Below are 20,194 nucleotides of genomic sequence, written 5' to 3' on the forward strand. Positions count from 1 at the left end.
ATTTTATGCACAGTTTAAAAATACATATTTTTTATTTACAGTTCTGCTCACTACGTGCTAGACATTATCCAAACACACAAGAAAAAGCTCACCATCTATGTAAAATAAATATATATATTATCTATTAAATCTGTTCCAGTGTACAACTGAGCAACAAGCTATACTGGATGGGGACATCAGAAATTCTAACTGCAGAAGAAATTAGAGCAATAATTTTAATTCGAGTGTTTCCCAAATTGGGAACACCAACTCCTAAGGGGCCTCTTCACTTTCAAGACTGCATCTTGAGAGAATTCCTGCTTCCTTTCCTCTCCCTGGTGCATCTCTGTGCAGCATACAACATGGAGCGGTGCAGATTACGTACTTGGATTTGTGGTTTTGCCCACTAAAACAGAAAGTAGGTATTTTAGCTGTGAGGGCAGAGACATTGGAAAATACTACATGGTAATAAGAACACCAAGCAAAACAATGTAGATTCCTGCATTAGAAGCCCTGAATGTTGCATGCACTGCACACATCACATAATGCACAAAATCACCAGGTGGAAATAAAAAGAGCAGAGAAGGTGCCTGGTTTATTAAAAACTCTCAGTCTCCCCTTCATGCTCAAGCAGTTATACTTCCCCTTTCTCCTACAAACTTCTCCCGTCCCAAACTTGGAAACATTAACCACCAAAGTGAGCAGTCTTCACATGATCAAACAGACAGCTGAAATCTAACTGAAGAATTTTCATTCTGCTTCCTATTCATACCTGATTATCATCTATTTTGACACAGCTCAGGCTGCAGAGGGGAAAACAGTATGCCAAAAAAATACTAATTATGGGCCTAATTCTGCAGCACTCATACACAAGTGCAGTCCCACTGCAGGCAACAGAAGTATTCCCCCACGCACGAGCTGATGGATCAGGCCCTAAATGGGGCTGGAACTTGAACTATTCATCATGAACACTGAAGTGCAACAGGCAGATACTAGGGAGAGAATCAGGCCTGTGAAGCTTCACACTCATCTTACTCGTATTAAATTATTTTTAAAATTTCTAAAAGTGCCAAGTAATAACATGGATGTGTCAGCCTGAATCCCTGGCTGGCCTGATATTTCCATGAATCCAATGTCATTATGAACATACACATGTTCCCAAACTACCACCATCTAGAAGCAGGTGAGGCAGACAGTTTGCAGTTGGTGGGTTAAACTTACTCCACCAACCATTCTTTTCCCAGACTCAGAAGAGTGAATCATGAGAATGCAGTGAATTCCCTAGTGTTTATCTTGCTCAACCAGTTTTCATTTAACTGGGTTGTTAGGTCACCCTCAAATTCCACTGAACAATGAGGGGGAAAAACCCTCAGAAGTGGGTGTGGTTTCAACAGCAGAAAAGAAAGGTCTTTATTTCCTTTATGTGCAGTTAAAAAAAATTATTTATCAGGATTCGTTTGGGTTTTCAAATATAAACAGCCCCAGTGCATGGACAAGAGAGAATTTTGAAGATTTTTAGCATTCCAGACGAGGCTGCAAAGCCATTCACTGCCCTTCCCTGACTCTCAGAAAGTGTCCCCCTTTTAAAAGTTGTGTACTTTTAAAATGCTCAGTCCATTACCCAGCTGCACCTTTAGCAGCACAGAAGGTTTATTGTTTTAATGACAGTAGGTTTAAGGAGGGAGGGGGGATGGGTTTTGCTATGCTGCTCTGTAATTTATGGATTAGGAGTTAACAGTTTAGTCTTCTAATTGTTCCACCATTTCAGCAGTTGCTTCCAAAGGAAACCTCTGCCCTGTACATCTATGCAGGTTAAAAAATAACCTCGGTAGATGCACAATGCTTTGAAGACAAATTTAAGTTGCTTCCCGACACCTGAAAACTTGCCAGCTGAATCTCCTTCTCTCTGAATACATTCTAGTGCCCAGGCTCCACCAATACAGACAAATAGGCTGTTGGTGTGGTTTCAAATGCCTCTCTTTGTACACAGAAAACTGGCTAAGTCTCTGATACAAACAATATTCCCAATGAGGGATAATCGTTAAAGGTCTCTTGCCATTTTCAGCTTGCATAGCAATTTGTGGCCTTGCCTATGGATTTTGTGAACCATTTGCAACCAACTTCTGCAGTCATTAGTCACATTGGGGAAAAAAACAAACAAAAAAACCCGCCTCCTCCTTTCCTGGCTTATATATTATTTATGTAGATAGATCAAAGGGCCTTCTCACCAGGCCCGTTTGCTGCAGAAAGCATTTCGGATCATGAACAATGGCGAATGAAGCCTGAAAATAGCTTCCAATAGGGCTGGAAAGGATCCACATAGATTCAGATTCTCCAGAGCTCTGAATCTATTCCAAAAACATTGGTTCTCCTCTTTCTCCCACCCCACTCTTTAGACACAAATACACACAACCTCCCCCGCCTACGTTCGTAATACTTCACTGACCTCATGTTTCTGCTTTAGAGCATTTTCCAGCCACAAAACAAGGCAGAAATTATTACACTGATGTCCACTATCTTGAAACATTTTAAGTGGGTTTCCACTTGGTTTAAGAGAGAAATCTGATCCACCCGGGGCTGGGTCGTAAAGTTAGGTAGGACAAAAGAAAATGTAGGTTAGAGCCAGGTTGCATTCCAGTTTAATAAACTTGATCTGATTCACCCACCCAGGATTCAGTATTGACCCCAGATCAGATCCAGCTCCTGAACTAGAGCAAACTAGAACCGGTCAGGATCTCAGTTAATTCAAGGAAAAAAATAATGGCTGCTAAACAAACAAGTCTGGGATGGTGCACTTTCCCCTTTCCTAAGTGATCTCATATAAAAACATTTAGGTGTGGTTTATACCCTAATAATCTATTGTCCTGGCAGATCCAATTAAAGCCTGGCTTAGCCTTGCAGCAAGAGACTGCATGTTTCAACAGTGAATCATGCTACAGCTTTGGCTTTTTAGCAGAGTGGTAGCATGGCTCAGGAACCTGGATAAAACTCAGTATGGACCCATCTATGCTGCAAGATCAAACTTTATTTTTTAAACAGCGTTAGGCCACTACGACAAGGAATTTGGCCCCTAACACCTGGGATACAGTCCTACCATACTACAGCTATAGCCTAACAAAACAGAGACGGGATCTTCGTTCAAACACAACCGGCATTGGGAAGCTGAGTTTTGCCCCTTCTTTGCTTCCTACAAAGATAAAAACCACCGAGTCGGGAAGGTGACTAAGCAGTTAAGGGGCTGCTTACCTGACTGATCCATACTCAGGAGGATGCTGATATCTCATCATAGGCCCATCAGATCTACTCTGCTGGCTCATGCGATGATCACCATAGAAATGTCCAGGGTCCTGAGGTTTGCAGTTCATGGGTGGGGTGGACATGTTTTTGTAAGGGTACTCTGGCGGAGGGCCCCGGTGCTCTATCGCTTTCATATTCGGCTGGGGAGGCGTGGGCACTGAGTTTTTATAGAAATCATTGGAACCGGAGTTTTTGTAAAGGTCATTTGGCTGCTGGGGGGAAAGTGGAGCACTCGTGACGGGTGCGTGGGCCTTGACACCACTAGTGGCCAACGACAGCTGCATCAGCCTCTCACTAAGAGAGCGAACATGTCCTTGCTTGAGGTCCTTAAGTCCTTCATCCTGATGGACTTTCCCAGGGTTCACTCGCTGAACCGTAGGCCGCCCTTCAGTCCTCATCTTTTGATTGGTTACCCCCGTCACATAAAACGCTGCCCCAACGCTAGCATGCGGCTGGCCCCTGAAATACTGCGACTGGACTTTGGCTTCTTCGTACGTTGGGAGGTCTTCACTGTTCTGAAGTCTTGGAGAGAGCTGCTTCTCCATGATGCTATTGTCCACTTGAATCTCCTGGCCCTGGGGCTCTTGGCGGGCAGCATGAGTCACAAGCTGATGGTCCTGGGTGCTCAGCCCTTCGTTCTGAGACCCTGGACTCCCACTGCTGTTGAAAGGGGGTGCATTTCCTGTGGCTTGTTGATGTAAGGCAAGGAGGTTGCGGTTGTCATTTGGGTTTCCGTATCGGAGCTGCTCCTGCAGCAGACGCTGTAAAACTGTCGTAGCTGTTTGCTCTTCTGAATTCCTCATCTCAAACTGTGGTGCCTTTGGGGTGGAATGCAAAAGCTGCCGTTGACCTAAGGAGAGGAGACATGGTTAGCAACTCTTCATTGGCCACGGAAGGGACCGTTTAGGACCAATGGCTTGAAACTGAGGAAAAATATAAGTTAGATATAAAGGATTACAATGAGGGTCATTAAGATTGTCCAACACTGGAAGGACCAGCCTAAAACGGTGGCGAAGACTCCATTGGCTGCAGGCGGCAGGGCTATGGACGGGAAGGCTGATCACTGGCAAAAAGGAGACCTACAATTCACAACACGGTGGTAAAAATGACTGAGCCCTGTCTACACTGTACCCATCCCTGCCAATGGTGAATTACAGTTCCCATTTTTGCCACGTAAACAAGGACCAAGACGAAAATAGGGAACTCAGCACATAATCTGTTAAATTTAAGAAGAAAACAAGAGATACACCAAATAAGTTATATGCTTAGAGTGAAAAAGGAGAATCCCCATCACTTGGGTCATTTAAAGTAAACTAATGAACACCTGACTAAATGGTTATTTTTTAGAGTAGCTGTAGTTTTGGGGGCAGATTTTTAAAGCCCAGTCTCCCTTTTTCACCCACTACTATATACTGGTTTAAGTGATGTCATTTAGACATCTAACTTCCTGACATCCAGGCATAGTAAAGTATTTAGACATCTAAATGACATCAGTTGCAACCACACAACTACAGGGGAGGGAGGGCGCACTGGAGAAGAGGAGGAATCATCAGATTGAGGCCCACAAAATCCAGACTCTGAGTTCGAGTTTGAGTTTGAAAGGAAAAACATTGTGAACGTCATTTCCGAAGTTCATAGATTAATGTTGAGTACATAACTAAGGCCTTGTCTACACTAAAGGGAAAAGTCAATCTAAGCTACGCAATTTGAGTCACGTGAATAGTGTAACTCAAATTGACGTCACTTAGATCTACTTAGTGCGGGGTCCACACTATACGAGATTGACAGGAGACACTCTCCCGTCAACTCCCCTTACTCTTCTTGATCAGGTGGAGTACAGGAGTGGAAGGGGGAGCGATCAGCAGTAGATTTAGCAAGTCTTCACTAGACCCGCTAAATCAACCGCTGATGCATCAATGTAGACAAGCCCTAAGTAAGGGCTCGATGGTCAGTGAGCCAAAGTTGTCAGACAGGGGACTAAGCCACTGAGTTGCCCATTAGAGTTGCAAGTACTCAGCACTTTTGAAAACCAGGCCCAACACGTCCCTTATTGGGCATGCAATGCAAAATGACCCAAAATCTAGAGTCGTTTTTGAAAGTGTGAGCAAAAATAGTTTGCCCCAAGTGACAGACTGTGGCAGAGTCCAGGATAGAATCCAGGTCTCCTGACTCTTCTGAAGTCTTCTTCATTATGTGTCTTAATTGCACGTCCATCCAGCCTTCTCTACTCTGTCATGACAACTTACAGTGTAGATATATCAGCCACAAACTACTGCCTATGATGTACTGTCAAGAGAGAAGGCTCTTCTTCAGAGTCTGCTAGAGAAAAAATTAGAACACACCCTATTCCACAAAGCCTTTTCAACAATCTGGGAATTCAGATACTGAACCATGCCCTGGAATTTCACTTCTTTGAAATCATATCTACTATGGCATGTACCTTATTTCCGTCACTTTGACTTCCTCAGTCAGGAGGAGCAGTACTGATACATGAGGGGACACCTGGCCTTCCGCCTGCAAGTCCAAAATCTCCACTCAGAAATGGTTTCAGTCCCTTCAGTAATTGGGATCACTTGATGCTCTCTTCACTCCTCAACAAATTCTGAAAAAGAGAAAACATTTTAACCAGCAGTTAGGAGGACACCAGGAGTTACAAAATTTGGTCAATATTTCATGCTCCCTAACCCTTCACCTACTCCCCACTTTTCCCGAACTTAAGGATTTCAGTTCCTATGAGATGAACAAATCCTACTGCCCAACGTCCAACTCCAGGCACTTCTTAGCCATTACAGTTTTCTGCCTTGAGAACAACTGTTGCCAAATCATGCTCTGTCTTATTTGTGCCTCCAAGAGAAACAGTGATAAAAACTCCCTAATTCTTTAAATCCATTGGTTTCCTTTTTGGTAGCAATGAAAGCTGCACTGCTGAAGATGCCTGACGGCTGCCTTTCAATGATACCATGTATATACACATCACTAATAAATATAGTACCTTCCATCAGAAGATCTCAAAGCACTTTACAAACATCAATAAATTAGGCATCATAACATCCCTGTGAGGCAAGTATGAATTATCCCAATATTTAGATGGCAAAAATGAGGAACAGTTGCCACAGGTCTTGCAGAAGTACAGTCGAACCCATTTATCTCGACCTCGGTTAACTTGCCAATCCTATTAAGTCGACGTTTTACAAGTGGAACCGCCAAACTCCCTCTTTGTCTTATGGGTTTCTCATCCGTTATGTCGATCCTGGTCGCTTTGCCTGCCGCCCGCCCGGCTCCGCTTCGCCGGTCCCCGCTTCGCCGCCCGCCCAGCTCCGCTTCGCCGCCTGGCCCCGCATACCCGGTCCCTGCCCGTCCCCGCCCGGCCTCGCATCCCCGCTCCCGGCCCGGCCCCGCCCGGCCCCGCATACCTGGTCCCCGCCTTGCCTGCCGCCCGCCCGGCTCCGCTTCGCCGGTCCCCGCTTCGCCGCCCGCCCATCCGCCTGGCTCCGCTTCGCCGCCCGCCCGCCCCCGCATACCCGGTCCCTGCCCGTCCCCGCCCGCCCGCCCGGCCCCGCATACCTGGTCCCCGCTTCGCCTGCCGCCCGGCCCGCTTACCGGGTCCCGCTTCGCCTGCCGCCCGGCCCGCTTACCGGGTCCCGCTTCTTTGGCTGCCTGGCTCCGGGTCCCCGTCCACGGCCGCCCGGCCCCGCTTCCCCGTCCCGCTTCGCCGGATCCTGCCACGTGCAGGCACCGCGGTAAGGGGGCAGGGAGGGGGTGTTGGAGAGAGGGCAGGGGAGTTCAGGGGTGGGGGGGTGGATAGGGGTTTATCTCGATCATCGGTTATCTCGACGCTTTTTGGCAAACCCCTAGGCCGGCGACATAACAGGGTTCAACTGTATATTGCAGAGCCCAGATCTACCTCCCAAATCCTGTTCTTTAGCATCCTCCTTTGCCCTTTAGGATGAAAAGCACTACAGCAATTTAAAATAATATTTTAATATCTTTGAAACTAGAGGGAGACAAATCAGATCAAACTTCTACATCTATATAAAAATCCCCCTATCTATAAACAAATTCCTAGGTGTGTTCTTGACTCTCTCAAACAGAGATGTTAAATCTACTACTAAACTAGGTTCTCTGAAGAGGGAGTGAATCATGCAAAGGAAGTGGAACATACTAATATATACAGCACTTACGCATTTTAAGAACAGACAATTATAACAAAACAAATAAAGCAAGCAAAAAAACCCAAAATTAGTCACTGAGGTGTATAATTTAACATGATTTCCTGGAATGTTGCAAAAAATAAAGTCAACAGATGCAGTGAAGGAATGCAGACATGAATGCTTCTGTCTCAGTCTTATTACGGCACACATCCACACCCAAAGAAATGATCTCAGGTCTGCAAGTTAACTACTTAGGGTGTCATCAGCAATTTCAATACACATGAACAATATCTAACTATGGAACAAGCCTGTGTTGTGTGGTGCGCTATATGCAAGATGGTGGCTAAGAACTAACACCTAATGTCAAATTCTTAACAAGTGACTTAACTTGAGAGGGATATATTGAAAACAGCTGCCAAAAATATGCAGCAAGAGATCTTTTAAACCCAGGCTTTAAGATAGCAGATAACTAGAGTAATTTCCAGCCTCTTTTCCCAATATTGCACAACTTAAGTTCAAGGATCCTTAGTACCACTCGTATCAATATCGTTTATTCACTTTTTACAAAGTTGCCCAAAACAACCTTTTTTATGAAAGCACAAAAACGCTTTAATCATATAATATGATATTGTCTTTCCACCCAACTAACTTCTTTGGTGTCAAGTGGGCAAATGAGGATTGTATCTTCCTGTTAAAATGCAAAGTCATTTGAGGGAGAATTCCATAAATCCTCAGTTTAAAAGATATCTCAACAGAGCAATTCAATCTGTGTGTGTGTCTAACACCCTCTAATATTCCTAAAACAGTAAAGAAGCACTAAGTATCACCGCAGTTATTTCACACATTCTTTTACATCAACACAGCACTAACTTCTTGCATTGATCCAATAGAAGAAAAGACCACATCCCACTGCAAAAAAAACTACCAGCTGTGATTAAGGAACACTAAATAATCCACCTGTACTTTCGGCCCAAATTAGGAACCATCCCTGGAAAACTGGGACAAGAGGCGAATCCAGTTATACTATGGGAATGCTCTAGCCAATGGATCCTGCTTTCTTGAAACTCCAGTTGTTAGCTATGTTATTGCTAACTCAACTTTGTTAGCTACGCCTTATTTAATTATCACTCACAAAGACGGCCTTGTGCAACTTGCTTCTGTGGCAAGATCCTTGTATTCTGCAGCGCTCTTGTGCAGAATGCTGGAAATTCTACGGCAGATTCATTTAAATGGAGGTTTTTATGTAATTAAACATGAAAATGATCCATACAATCAGTACTGCAGCTTATGTGTTATTTATTTGGATACTAAGTTCTATTTATGCTCTCCCAATATTTTTAGTTTTCAATGTGCCAAAGATTTCTCCATTGAAAACATAGAAGTGCATTGCCAGTTGTCATGGGGAGGTTGGAGGTTTTGGCACCTGGAAAGGCATGGGAGGCTGGGCATAATCACATTATATGGTACCTATGCCAAAATGATTGGCAGTGAACTAGTTCATGCTGCCACTTAAATGGTCAACTTTAGGTTTCAGGCTTAACCATTAAGATGAATGGGGCCACTCAGCTCTACTGTTTCAGACAGCCTGCAAAGTCGTTTTCTTCCCAACCACAAAGGCTAGAAACCCTTTTTACAAAGAAAGATTCAATTCTAGAGTACAATTCTGCGGCAAGGGGCCAATCAGAGGTGAACTTCATGGGCTGCATCTATGCTGACAATTTTTAGCAGTTCTCTCACCACAGTCCAGCACCAGTGAAAGCCCTAGTGTAGGAATTTAAACACCATGGTGACATCTAACCATGCTCAGACACACATTCATGATAAAGCAACAGTGGGAGGAAAATATTAAAAATTCTCAATGAAGACAAAGCCCATGTGTGCCTGGCACTTTGCAGACACACAAAAACAAAGCTCCCCCACCTCAAAGACCAAACAATTATACCATAGGAGTCCCTTGTCAGTCACTCATTTCACTCGGATTTAGAGAAGAATTTAAAATGATCAAATGGGTTGGCTATCAGAAAACATAGCAGTACATTTCTGTGCATCACACACATTTGCCTGCATTATGAAAATAAACTAACAAATGAAATACTCACCACTCTTGATGAATGACTATGATGATATAGCTAATTACCCTGCATGGAGTGACTGCAGCAGGAAGAAGAACACAGGTGAAAGGACACATCTCTTTTCTGCTTGTGAAAGTAAGTGGAATGTAAGATTCCCGGTGAATGCAGCCTGTACATACTTGCCCTGAAATACTGCTTAGCCAAGAAGCTAATTAGCTAACACATCAGGTGGGATAAGAACAGGTTCACCTCCTCCTCCTCAGAAGGGCTGAAGTACAGTTAAGCACGTTCAGCTTTAATACTCAGTCCTGTACCATCCATACAAATAAAATATAATCCAATGGCTTTATGGACTCACAAGCTCCATACTTCCAGCCACTTCGAAGTGGAGAATAACAGCATTCCCAAGTAGCTTAATGGCTTTGCTGGCTGGTGCTATGGTCTATTTCTTTAGAAATGTAGATATGATCCAGACCCTCCCCCAGGCTGGCAGGAGCAGATACAGTTTGGCTCTCTGTCAAACACACTTTAATAGGCAGCTGAAAAGTTCTGCGGCATCAGAGGTCTTTGTTTGCCCTTGTCGGGCTCCAGGAGAATGGTGAGGAGATGCTTAGTGTGAAGGTGACGGTCTTGGACCGTGTCAGAAATTAAAAGGTATCTCTAGAAGTGCTTAGATAAAGGGGAGACCATGAAGCATAATCGATACCTTAGACAGGACTGGGTAAAAGCACAGAGACTAGCTCACATTCTGAGTGATCTGTAGCGAAGAAAGCAAGCTTCCCCCTACCATACAGCCTAGATATGGCCCCAATCCTGCAATCGCTTATTCACGTGAGTAGCCCTCACAATCTTCAGGCCACTTGGAAATGCAGCTGCTGCGCACGCGTACACACACAAACACACTCTTTGAAGTGGCTGGAAAGTATGGGTTCATGAGGGTGAGGACACAGAGTCATTTAATGACTGATGCAGGTCAGGGTGCCAGAACAGGGGGGGCCACGGCCCCCCACTTTTTAACATGGGCATCCTTTGGGGGTAGGGAGCCACGTTGCCCACCCCAATCTGCAAGCCTTGGGCAGGCACAGAGCGGTGCAGTCAGGGGGTGCTGCGTTTAGTGCTGGAGGAGCTGATCAGGTCCCCTGCCGCAAAGCGCTGTCCCTGCCCACAGCGCCAGCCTCCTCCTGGTGCAGGCCCCTCCCAGTGGCCCCACTCCTGCTCCTCTTAGCCCCAAGGCCCCACCCACTGGCCAGGTCAGAAAGCCCGGGACGCTGCGGGGAGCCCTGGACCTTCCACCTGTCCTGGACGGCACACTCTGGGTCCAGGTGGCAGGGACAAGGGCTGGGGGCTGCTCTCGGGGCCCCGGCCCAGGACAACTGGAGGGTCCCCAAGATTACCACCACCTGGCTCCAGCTTTTTTCAGCCTGGCCAGGGAGCAGGGCCTCTGGGGGAAGAGGAGGAGCAGGAAATGGGACCACGGAGAAGGCGGGGCCACAGGGCAGGGTCTCAAGCCCCGCTCCTCTCACTTCTACCAAGGTTCCAGCACTCCTGATGCCATTTATAACTAAGCATTCTTAATTGTACTCCAACCCTTCCCAAGGAGGAGAGAGGAGACTATATGGAAGGATCGCCCTTGAGAATAAAGGTTTTGGAGGTGTGCATGCCCTTTGGCTCCAACACCCAAAACCCCAGGGGCATGCACGCACAAGTCCCCAGAGTTCTGATAATACTTTACCATCTGCATCTGTTCCCAATTAAATTTCAAAGTACAGAGCCCACAGGTAAACGCCATCAAAGCCAATTTGTTGCCTCATATGTGCTTCCCTAGCTTAGATTCAATTATCCCTTTCACAGTTACTTGTGTTTGCTGACTGTGTCTCAGGTGATCTTGCAGGTGTGGCACCCAGCAGGTGCATGTCTCAGTGCCAGCATTACACATCTTCATACCAAAGAGATAGAGTCATCACATGAAAGAGGAAAACTTCCTCCTTTTTGCTAAAACTAAGTAGCGCCACTTGGAATCATGCAAATTGCACACATGCTTTTAGCATTAGATCATCAGGCACTCTACTGCAGTGAGGGGCTCAGGAACCTAGGTAGATCGATCATAGTTCTAGTAACTGATACTACTCTCGGGTACCATCCTGGCAAGGATCATACAGTGGCTAAATACCCTCCCGACCTGCTCACCATATTGGAAGCGGATCAGAGGGAAATAAAGGAAAGCTTGGCAAGCCTGAACTGAAAGCACTGAATGAAAACCTTACTTGCACTGACCTAATAAAAGTTGAGTCATATCATCAGTAAGGGTAAAAGAATCCTCAGGAGCCTGAAGGAGAGGTGAAAAGACCTTGCCCATACTTCCAACTCCTGTTCTTCCATCATAATGAAAGTATCCGTTTCTTTATGAGCACCCTATCAAGTAATTTTAGCCCAATATAATTTAGGTTTTTTATTGCAAAAAGGACGCAGGAAATGCTTTACAAAATCCAGTATAAATGGAAATGTTTCCTGGGCTTGTTTTTAAATATTTCAGTAAAAAGAGGTGTTAAGGGATTTAAAGGTTCTCCAGCAGTACTGTACTGGAAACCCAAATTCAACAGTGTTGATTAAATGGGTAAGGCGCATTATTCCTGATATCTTGGTCAAATTGCAAGATCTACTGACTTAAAATTTATCCAGCTGTTTTAGGACAAGACGTGAAGAATATCACATCCACTGGAACTATTATACAAAGTTGGTGTGTGCTCTTACACAGCTGCTGCAATGGACTTCAGAGGAGACTATTGTTTAGCAAGAGACATAGTAATTCCTGGACATTTAGGGTGAAATCCTGACTCCACTGAAGTCAATGGGAATTTTACTGTTGACTTGCATAGGGCCAGGATTTGACCATAGATGTTTGCATGATATAACTAGATCAATTTTGAATAGACTTAGTTATACTAGAATGTGCGAGTTTTCTAATACAGACCAGGCCTTACACCACATTAAGGTCATTGGTGAATTTTTATCAATATATATTAGGCCAAATTCATTCTTGCTGAACTTCACTGACTTCAACAATTCTTCAGTTTTTTAGAGCAGCTTTGTGAATTGTCAAACCCAAACAGCCTTTTGAATTCAACATTCAGTTTTGTTTTTACAGACACTTGACTCCTTACTGCTGCTAGTACTCAGGCAGCGCTGGGCTTCTGTTGTCAGCAGCCCCATCCCACAAATATCCCAAGTATGCGTCAGCCGCATTTTCATTTCATTGTGTGGTTTCTCCATTCCTTTGCTGATTTAGTCCAGGCCTCTCTTTTGCATTCTCAGATAATGAAAACCATGTGAGGTTAAAATAAAATCTTCAAACATGTAAATCAGTTTCATCTGCATTATCGAGACTGAGCAAAATGTTTAGGGCGGTTCATTTGTCCCTATAAATAGGATCAAAATGTTAAGCTGTGCATTAGATAAAAAGGTCAGACTCAACTTCTACATTTTAAAAAGCAGAATTAATTCCTACAGCATAAGACATAGTGACCATGGAAATGCATTACCTAGCCAGAGATTTATGTTACATGTTATTCTTAGGTAGTTTTTGCTGATATGTCAGTTATGACATACCAAAAAAATTCACTTAGTGCAGATCTCTAATATTAATAAAAACTGGCAGTGGATAAGGGGGAAAAAAAACAAATCTTTACCATGGCCTGATGTTAGCATAGAATTAATTCCCTGGATTTTGCCCATATATCTCAGCTCTAACCTTGTTTAGGGTCAGATTCTAAAAGCCCTTTTCAGGCGGAGAGGCACTTTATTCCACAAACAGTCACGAAGTGAAATGGCTACTGGCAGAGTGTGGGTATCAGAATCTGGCCCTTCATTTTTTCAGGTTTTTATTTGTAGAAAGAAGCCAAGTCAATACATATTTTTCTATCCACTGGCTAAGTATAGACAACTTTTTAATTATTCATGAGCCTCACAGACTATAAATATCTCCTTCTGAGCAACTATGACCCAATCCTCCTCCTGAGGGACTATGCCCAGGCTCGGTTGTGGTAGTATTGAGGCAATCCTATGTCACAGACAGGCCTATTATGTGGTACCAGTGGTATGAGATGAACTGCAAAGCTTTTTTTTTTTAAATGAAAGCTGGCTCAAGATCCTGTGTAATTAATGTTTAAAAAGTCAGAGCCGTTTAAAACTGATATGCATTATTCTTTCATCATAATGACGTGTGATTTGCATTTTTAAGTACTTTATGAATATTAAGTCTCAAAACCCCTGGGAAAGGGAATATTATTGAACCTATTTTACAGATGGGTAAACAGCAGTACTGAGTGGTTAGGGCTGATCTACACTTAAATATTTTGCCAGCATAGCTGTGCCAGTTAGGGGAGTCATTTTTTTTTTTAAACAATATATAGCTATGCTGGCAAAAGCCCTAGAGAGGATACAGTTATACCAGCAAAAACTTGCTTTTGCTTGTATACTTATTTTGCTCAGGGAACTGATATAAGCTATGTTGGCAAAAGGATTTGTTTGTTGGTTTAGGCTGCATCTACACTAGGAAGTTTAGCCAGTATAGTTATACCAACAAACCTTTTGAACTTAGATCTGGCCTAGGTGACTTTGCTCAAGGACACAGGAAATCAGAGACCTTGTTTACACACAAAACTTGTACCAGTTTAATTAGAATTGGTTATTAAAATCAGTTTGGTATAAACAGTGCAAATACTGATGAAGTGACTATTAAATCATATTGCACCTGGTTTATATCCATTTGCTTAAGGTCCATAATTTACCAACACAACTTAAAGCAAGAGGTAAACTGATTTAAGTGTCTTCATATTAAGGGCTTGCACCAGTTTGACTAGATAGATTTTTAAATCAACTTAGTTAAATCAGTGTACTTATCTAGTATAAGCAACATCCTAGTTTTATGTTCTAACCATTACTGGTGTATTATATGCATTAACAATGGTTGCAGGGAAAACAACCAACAAATATTCCAAGCTCCCCACGATTTTCACATATTTTGTTCTAAAATATAATTGTGATTTAAGCTTATATGCATATGTCACTAATGATTCAGAATCTCAGACAGTATTAAAGAGCTTCTTTTGTTTTTTAACCAGAAGCTTGCTATTCAGAGATAAATTAGACAAGAGTCATTCTGGGAACTAGAAGTTTAAAAAAAAAAAAAAAGGCTACTGAGATCTGAATGGCGGTGCTTATTTCTGAGCATCCTCTGCAGGACAGCGAATGCAGAACTCTTTGGGCCATTAAGGAAAACACGTGAAGATCTGGCTGTTATAAACAGGGAGAGGGCACTTGTGTTTTCATCACCAAACTGGCAATACATGACTTGCTCACCACAGCATGACACGTTAGATTTTATTACGGGTGGCTAACTAGCATTGACTTCCTGCGCTACATCACTGTGCAAGACTCCAGCACGCAGGCCTGGCTTGCTTAAAATCACTGCAGCAAACACCACATTTAATACATGATTTTAGAAACAAACTTCAAGGCAGTCTATATTTCTCCACTGCTCAGGGCAAGGGTTGTTTGTTTATTTATTATTTATTTTTAAAATATATCACTCATCAACTCTACCAGATCAGAGCCACTCATTCATTCCTCATTCTCTGATCTCTCACTTAAGTCAACTGTTTGGTTCGCACTTTAATGGCCATCAACATACACAACACATTTATACAGATCAGATTTAATAAGTTATTATTTAGAAAATACATCTGGGTGTCTAGTAAAGAAAAATTACAACAGCTTTGCAAAACTCCTCTTGCTTGGAGGGGTTTAACAGACAAGAAAAGTAAATATTATACTGCAGTAATTGGTCTTATGATTCTTTTGCTTTATTGTTTCCTGTCATCCCATGGTGGGGATTGGGAAATCTTTGCTTGAGCTGTTAAAGTTTCATGACAGTTTTGCAAGGCTGAGTTATATGCAAATTACAGAAATATTATGGTTTTATGGTGTCTTCTAATACACTTAACTGCAACATTTTCATACAGTCAAATTGTCAATCTAAGTGGTAAATCCAGTCTAGAGATACTTGAAGCATGAACCAAATATTTTTACAAGAACTGAAACTATCTCCATGGCACTGGGCCTGCAATAGATTCACTCTATGTGGCTGGCTGGCAGGCACTGCATTCCATAGCAGCTTTGGGATGCGCTCTCTTTTTCTCTGAATAGGAATTTAACAAATTAGTGAATCATGCCGCCAATCTGGATTCATAAGAAAGCCATTTGCCTCCTCTCTCATAAAAGACAATGATCTAAAGAAGCAGTTCTCAAACTGTGGGTCGTGATCCCATTTTAATGGGATCACCAGGGCTGGCTTAGACTTGCTGAGGCCCAGGGCTGAAGCCCAAGTCCCACCGCCCGGGGCCGAAAGCTGAAGCCCGAGGGCTTCAGCCCTGGGTGGCAGGGCTCAGGTTACAGCCCCTCTGCCTGGGGCTGAAGGCCTCGGGCTTCAGCTATGGCCCCTTTACCCAGAGCAGTGGGGCTTGGGCTTTGCCCCACCCCCCAGGGCAGCGGGGCTCGGGCGGGCTCAGGCATCTGTCCCCCCTCCTGGGGTCATGTAGTAATTTTTCTGGTCAGAAGTGGGTTGCGGTGCAATGAAGTTTGAGAACGGCTCATCTAAAGCAGTGATACTCAAACCTCAGCGGTTCAGGAGCCAAATTAGCAATCAACATTACCCAAAAGAGCCAGAGCCGTGTGAATTCATTGTTTCATTTACTATATATATTATTCTCACAGCAAAATGACTGACCAGTATTATTATTTTATTAACTATAATTGGTCAATAACAGAGTAAAAGCATCTTGACTGGTTAATAATTAAATCACGGTGTTTTAATACCATGTGCTGCCAAGAGCCCCAGGAGACACATTAAAGAGCCACTTGTGGCTCCCGAGCCTCAATCTGAGTATCACTGATCTAAAGACAGTGTTCAGCTGATTAGATTAATATTGGGGGGGGAGGGAAGAGGGGAATTCAGCACCTTGTGGAGAAGCTCAACCTCAAAAGTGATAATTCCCTACAGGGGGGAAAGCAAGTAAGAAAGAGAGATGAAAGTCCACCTGAGAAAATAACCACAAATTGGACCAACTAAGACACATGAAAAATTCTTGGTAACACAAAACTTGCCAATTTGCAGAAGCATCGTGGCCCAGATGTATAACACAATGGCACAGATGCTGGAACTAGAGGTGCTAACCGCACCCCGTGTCTTGAAGAGGTTTCCATTATATACTGGGTTTACAGTTTGGTTCAATGGCTCTCAGCATCCCTACTATACAAATTGTTCCAGCGCCCCTGCACAATGGATTGAATTGTTTTGGCAAATCCTCTACTGCTTACTGGCACTTCGTACCTACAGCAATGGGCACTTTGGAACACTTATCTGAACAGCCAAGAGAGTCAGATCCTCATTATATTCCAACTGGCTATAAGGAGAGAAAGAGCCTTCTTCTACCTTATTGCCAGTCACTAAGCATGGCTGTTCTTACAATATTACAAACACTTCGTCTCCATGGAAGGAGCATACCTAGTAGCAAACACTAGCAACAGAGAACATTCCACTCCCATCCACATCATCCACAATAAGAGAAAAATTCTGTAAGACTATTACTCTTAGAAAATCTTCCAAGAGACTTCCCCACTCAATGAATATCTACCCTTAGCACCAAAAGTCCATGAAAACAGGATGTACCCTTAAAGTTCTGGAGGGGCAAGGGTGTCAAAAGAGGGTCTCCTGCTTATTTTTAAATTATTATTTAAAGAGGGAACATAATCCAAGAGACGTAATGTCTAACAAGCCTAGAACCTTATGCCAAGAACAAGGATGTGCTTTTCCTTTATAAATTAAAGCCTCGCCCAAAGTCAAACAGCATTCTGCTCCAGATCCAAAATCCCTGCGTTCACGGGTGTTCAGACTCAGGTTTTTTGATTTAGACCGAATTCTAATGCAAAATCTTAACATTGAGGAACAGCTGTACTTTCATTGGGGTAAAATCAATGGCCCCTTTAAAAGCCATCAACATAACTGAATGAAGAATTGAGAGCCAGCAGTGTGCCCTAAAAAGGTATCAACAGGTAGGTACACTCACAGCTGAACAATATTTTCACATTAGCGGACAAAAGGTAATTTCCCATTGAACTGTCAACTTCTGTCAATTATCGGGAGTAAAGCAGCATTGCTATTTTTTTAAAGATATCAGTGCCCTGAATCAATGTCAAATATTTCCCAATGTTAAAAAAAATGGAAGTCTCATTGAGGAGTAGAAGTTTTACATATTTATTATTATTTTGTGAAAGTTGTGAAATGTTTAAGTTCTACTTTATTATTTATTTTGTGCTAGGCACTGTACAAATACAGAGCATAGGGACCCATTAAAACATCCCCATTGAGAAACTCATCATTTCTAGAGCTGCTTAGCAGAGGGAAAAAATGGGATGTGAAAATTTGCAATCCAAAAATCATCAATTTCACTAGCATTGTACGGAATGCTTGGCAATGAAACACTGCAGCCCTACTATTAAGTACGAAATGAAAACGGTCAGTCCGTTTATATGGAATGTGGGGAATGGGGAAGAGGAAAAATATTTAATTCTCTGTACTCCCACTCAGTCTTAATATTCTTTTACAAGGTGAATGGCTTGCGTTAGTCAGGGTACATCTGAAAGTACATAATTCAAGCCTTTATTTACAATCATAAATCTTCTTTATTCTGGAAAGATCCCTACCAGGTGGCAATGAGTGCATAAATTGTTAAAGCCAACATTAAGTGCCTGTGCATCATAAGCCATTTGCAATTAAAAACATTAGTGCCCTTGACTATTAACATGGATGGCATATACACCATCATGGGAACTCAATGTACCACAGAAGTGTTGCCATATAACCCACTTCAGCATAAAGAAGCTGTAAAAAGACAATTCTCCAAAGGCACTTTCACTATATAATATTTTTGGAAGGTGGCGGGGCAGAGATAAAAGTACTTATCAACTATTTCCATATGGATCCAACATTCATGCTATAGCCTCTTCAGGCACTCCAGCCTAGTAACCTATGGAATGTGATTGTCTAACCTTAAGTACTTCCAAATCTGCGGCCTTTTAAGTACACTATATACTAGTGAGATTTTATACATTCAAATTGAAAGTAAGAGGATGGTCTGCTGGCTCAGATCTCATGTTCTACACTACATGTGGACCACAGATTCAATTCACAGTCACTAGACTGCCAGCCAGGCTGGCAAAGAGCAATAGTCTTTGCTCCATTTCCATGAGCAGAAAGAGCCAACCAGGTCACTTCCCACTTGGGAAATGAAAGCAGCACCAGCTCTATAACATGCTTCCTGGGCCCTGACTCCGGGCTCTGGGGGTGGGGAGCCTTGGTCACCAAAATAAATAGGTGGTGGCAGAAGTGGAGCAAAGCAACAGTCACGCTCTGCAGTGTGCTCCCCTCTGCACCCCACAGATCTGCAACTGAATTTCCAGTCAGGCATCGATGCTGCTTCCTTGAAAAGCCAGGTCTGCTAAGGTGAAGGGACAACAGGGTAACTAAGCAGAGACACAAGGCCTCTGCATATCTCAGGAGATCCACCAATTTAGAGGACACTGACAATTGCCCATTCCATGGTAGTGGAATAGGAGGTCTTTTCACTCCCAATCCACACCCCACCCCTCCAGAAAGAAGGGGACATTGTGAAAGAAATGTTGCAAGCCAAAACTTGGAATTTCCTGCGTTATCCTCAGGGAAAATCCACACCGTGGGGAAGAACCTGGCACTGAGACAGGGAATGCCACAGAAGCAGCCAGAACTGTCCTATGGAGACATTTCAACATGGAACAAGAACCCTCCATGGATAAGAGCAGTCCTGGTATAGTGCGGGTGGAATCTCAGAGCCTTCTGTGGCCATGACACGGAGTTTTGGAGGAAGTGAAGGTGGGTGTAGCGGGGAGAGAGAAGAAAAATTAGAAGCATGTAAAACAGTTCTCACAGACGTGCACTGTGGATTAACACTAACCCACTAAAGAAAACAACATGCCCCAAAAAAGTATGTTGCCCTGCTATGAGACTGGGCTCTCATCCGGTCATTCTCTGCGCATGCCCATACAGAATTGTTCATCTTACTTAGAATAAAACCTCTGAGAGGCACGGCTGCCAACTACCTATAGGTTCAGTACAGAGCCAAATTCACCCACCACGCTCACTAAATAATACATCGCACACGCACTCTGTGCTTTGGTGACAGACATTTTTATATTTGATCAGCACAACAGAGAATAAAACACATTAATTAAACATTTCATAGATAACTGCAGCTTCAATGCAGCAAGAAATCTTGATAAAGTATGGAAGCCAAGATTACACACACACACACACTGAGCCCTTGATATTTCTCTGTAAAACAGGAAAAGCAGAAAATCTTGAAATGCAGATTGAGATTTTAACTTTTTCCACACAAGCGGAAGAAAAGGAGAAAGACCACTGCCACTAACCAGAGCAGCGTGCAAACTCACTCAAGCCAGCCTAGCAAAATTCTACTTGCCCAGGCACCCAGGGCAAGCAAAATGTCACTGGTGCACTTTTAATGACAGTTTTGCAAGGCTAAGCTTAAATATCAGCAGGAGGTGAAGGTTCAAAAAAAATGACCCCAGGTTCTGATACCACAG

The 20,194-nt window shown here is 43.3% G+C and overlaps 1 protein-coding gene across 3 annotated transcripts in view; it reads right to left on the reverse strand.

Annotated features, from left to right (window-relative positions):
- Positions 1-20,194, reverse strand: part of AMOT (angiomotin) — an 88,337-nt gene that overhangs the window by 44,596 nt on the left and 23,547 nt on the right. For all 3 annotated transcript variants that reach the window (XM_045030562.1, XM_045030560.1, XM_045030559.1), the window contains exons 2-3: positions 5,717-5,878; positions 3,226-4,126 (exon numbers count right to left, since the gene is read on the reverse strand). In XM_045030562.1, the coding sequence (XP_044886497.1) occupies positions 3,226-4,079 (854 nt within the window). In that variant the 5' untranslated portion in view covers positions 4,080-4,126; positions 5,717-5,878. The remainder of the gene's footprint in view (positions 1-3,225; positions 4,127-5,716; positions 5,879-20,194) is intronic.

Source organism: Mauremys mutica, chromosome 9 (assembly GCF_020497125.1).
Source record: "Mauremys mutica isolate MM-2020 ecotype Southern chromosome 9, ASM2049712v1, whole genome shotgun sequence".
NCBI lineage: Eukaryota > Metazoa > Chordata > Testudines > Geoemydidae > Mauremys > Mauremys mutica.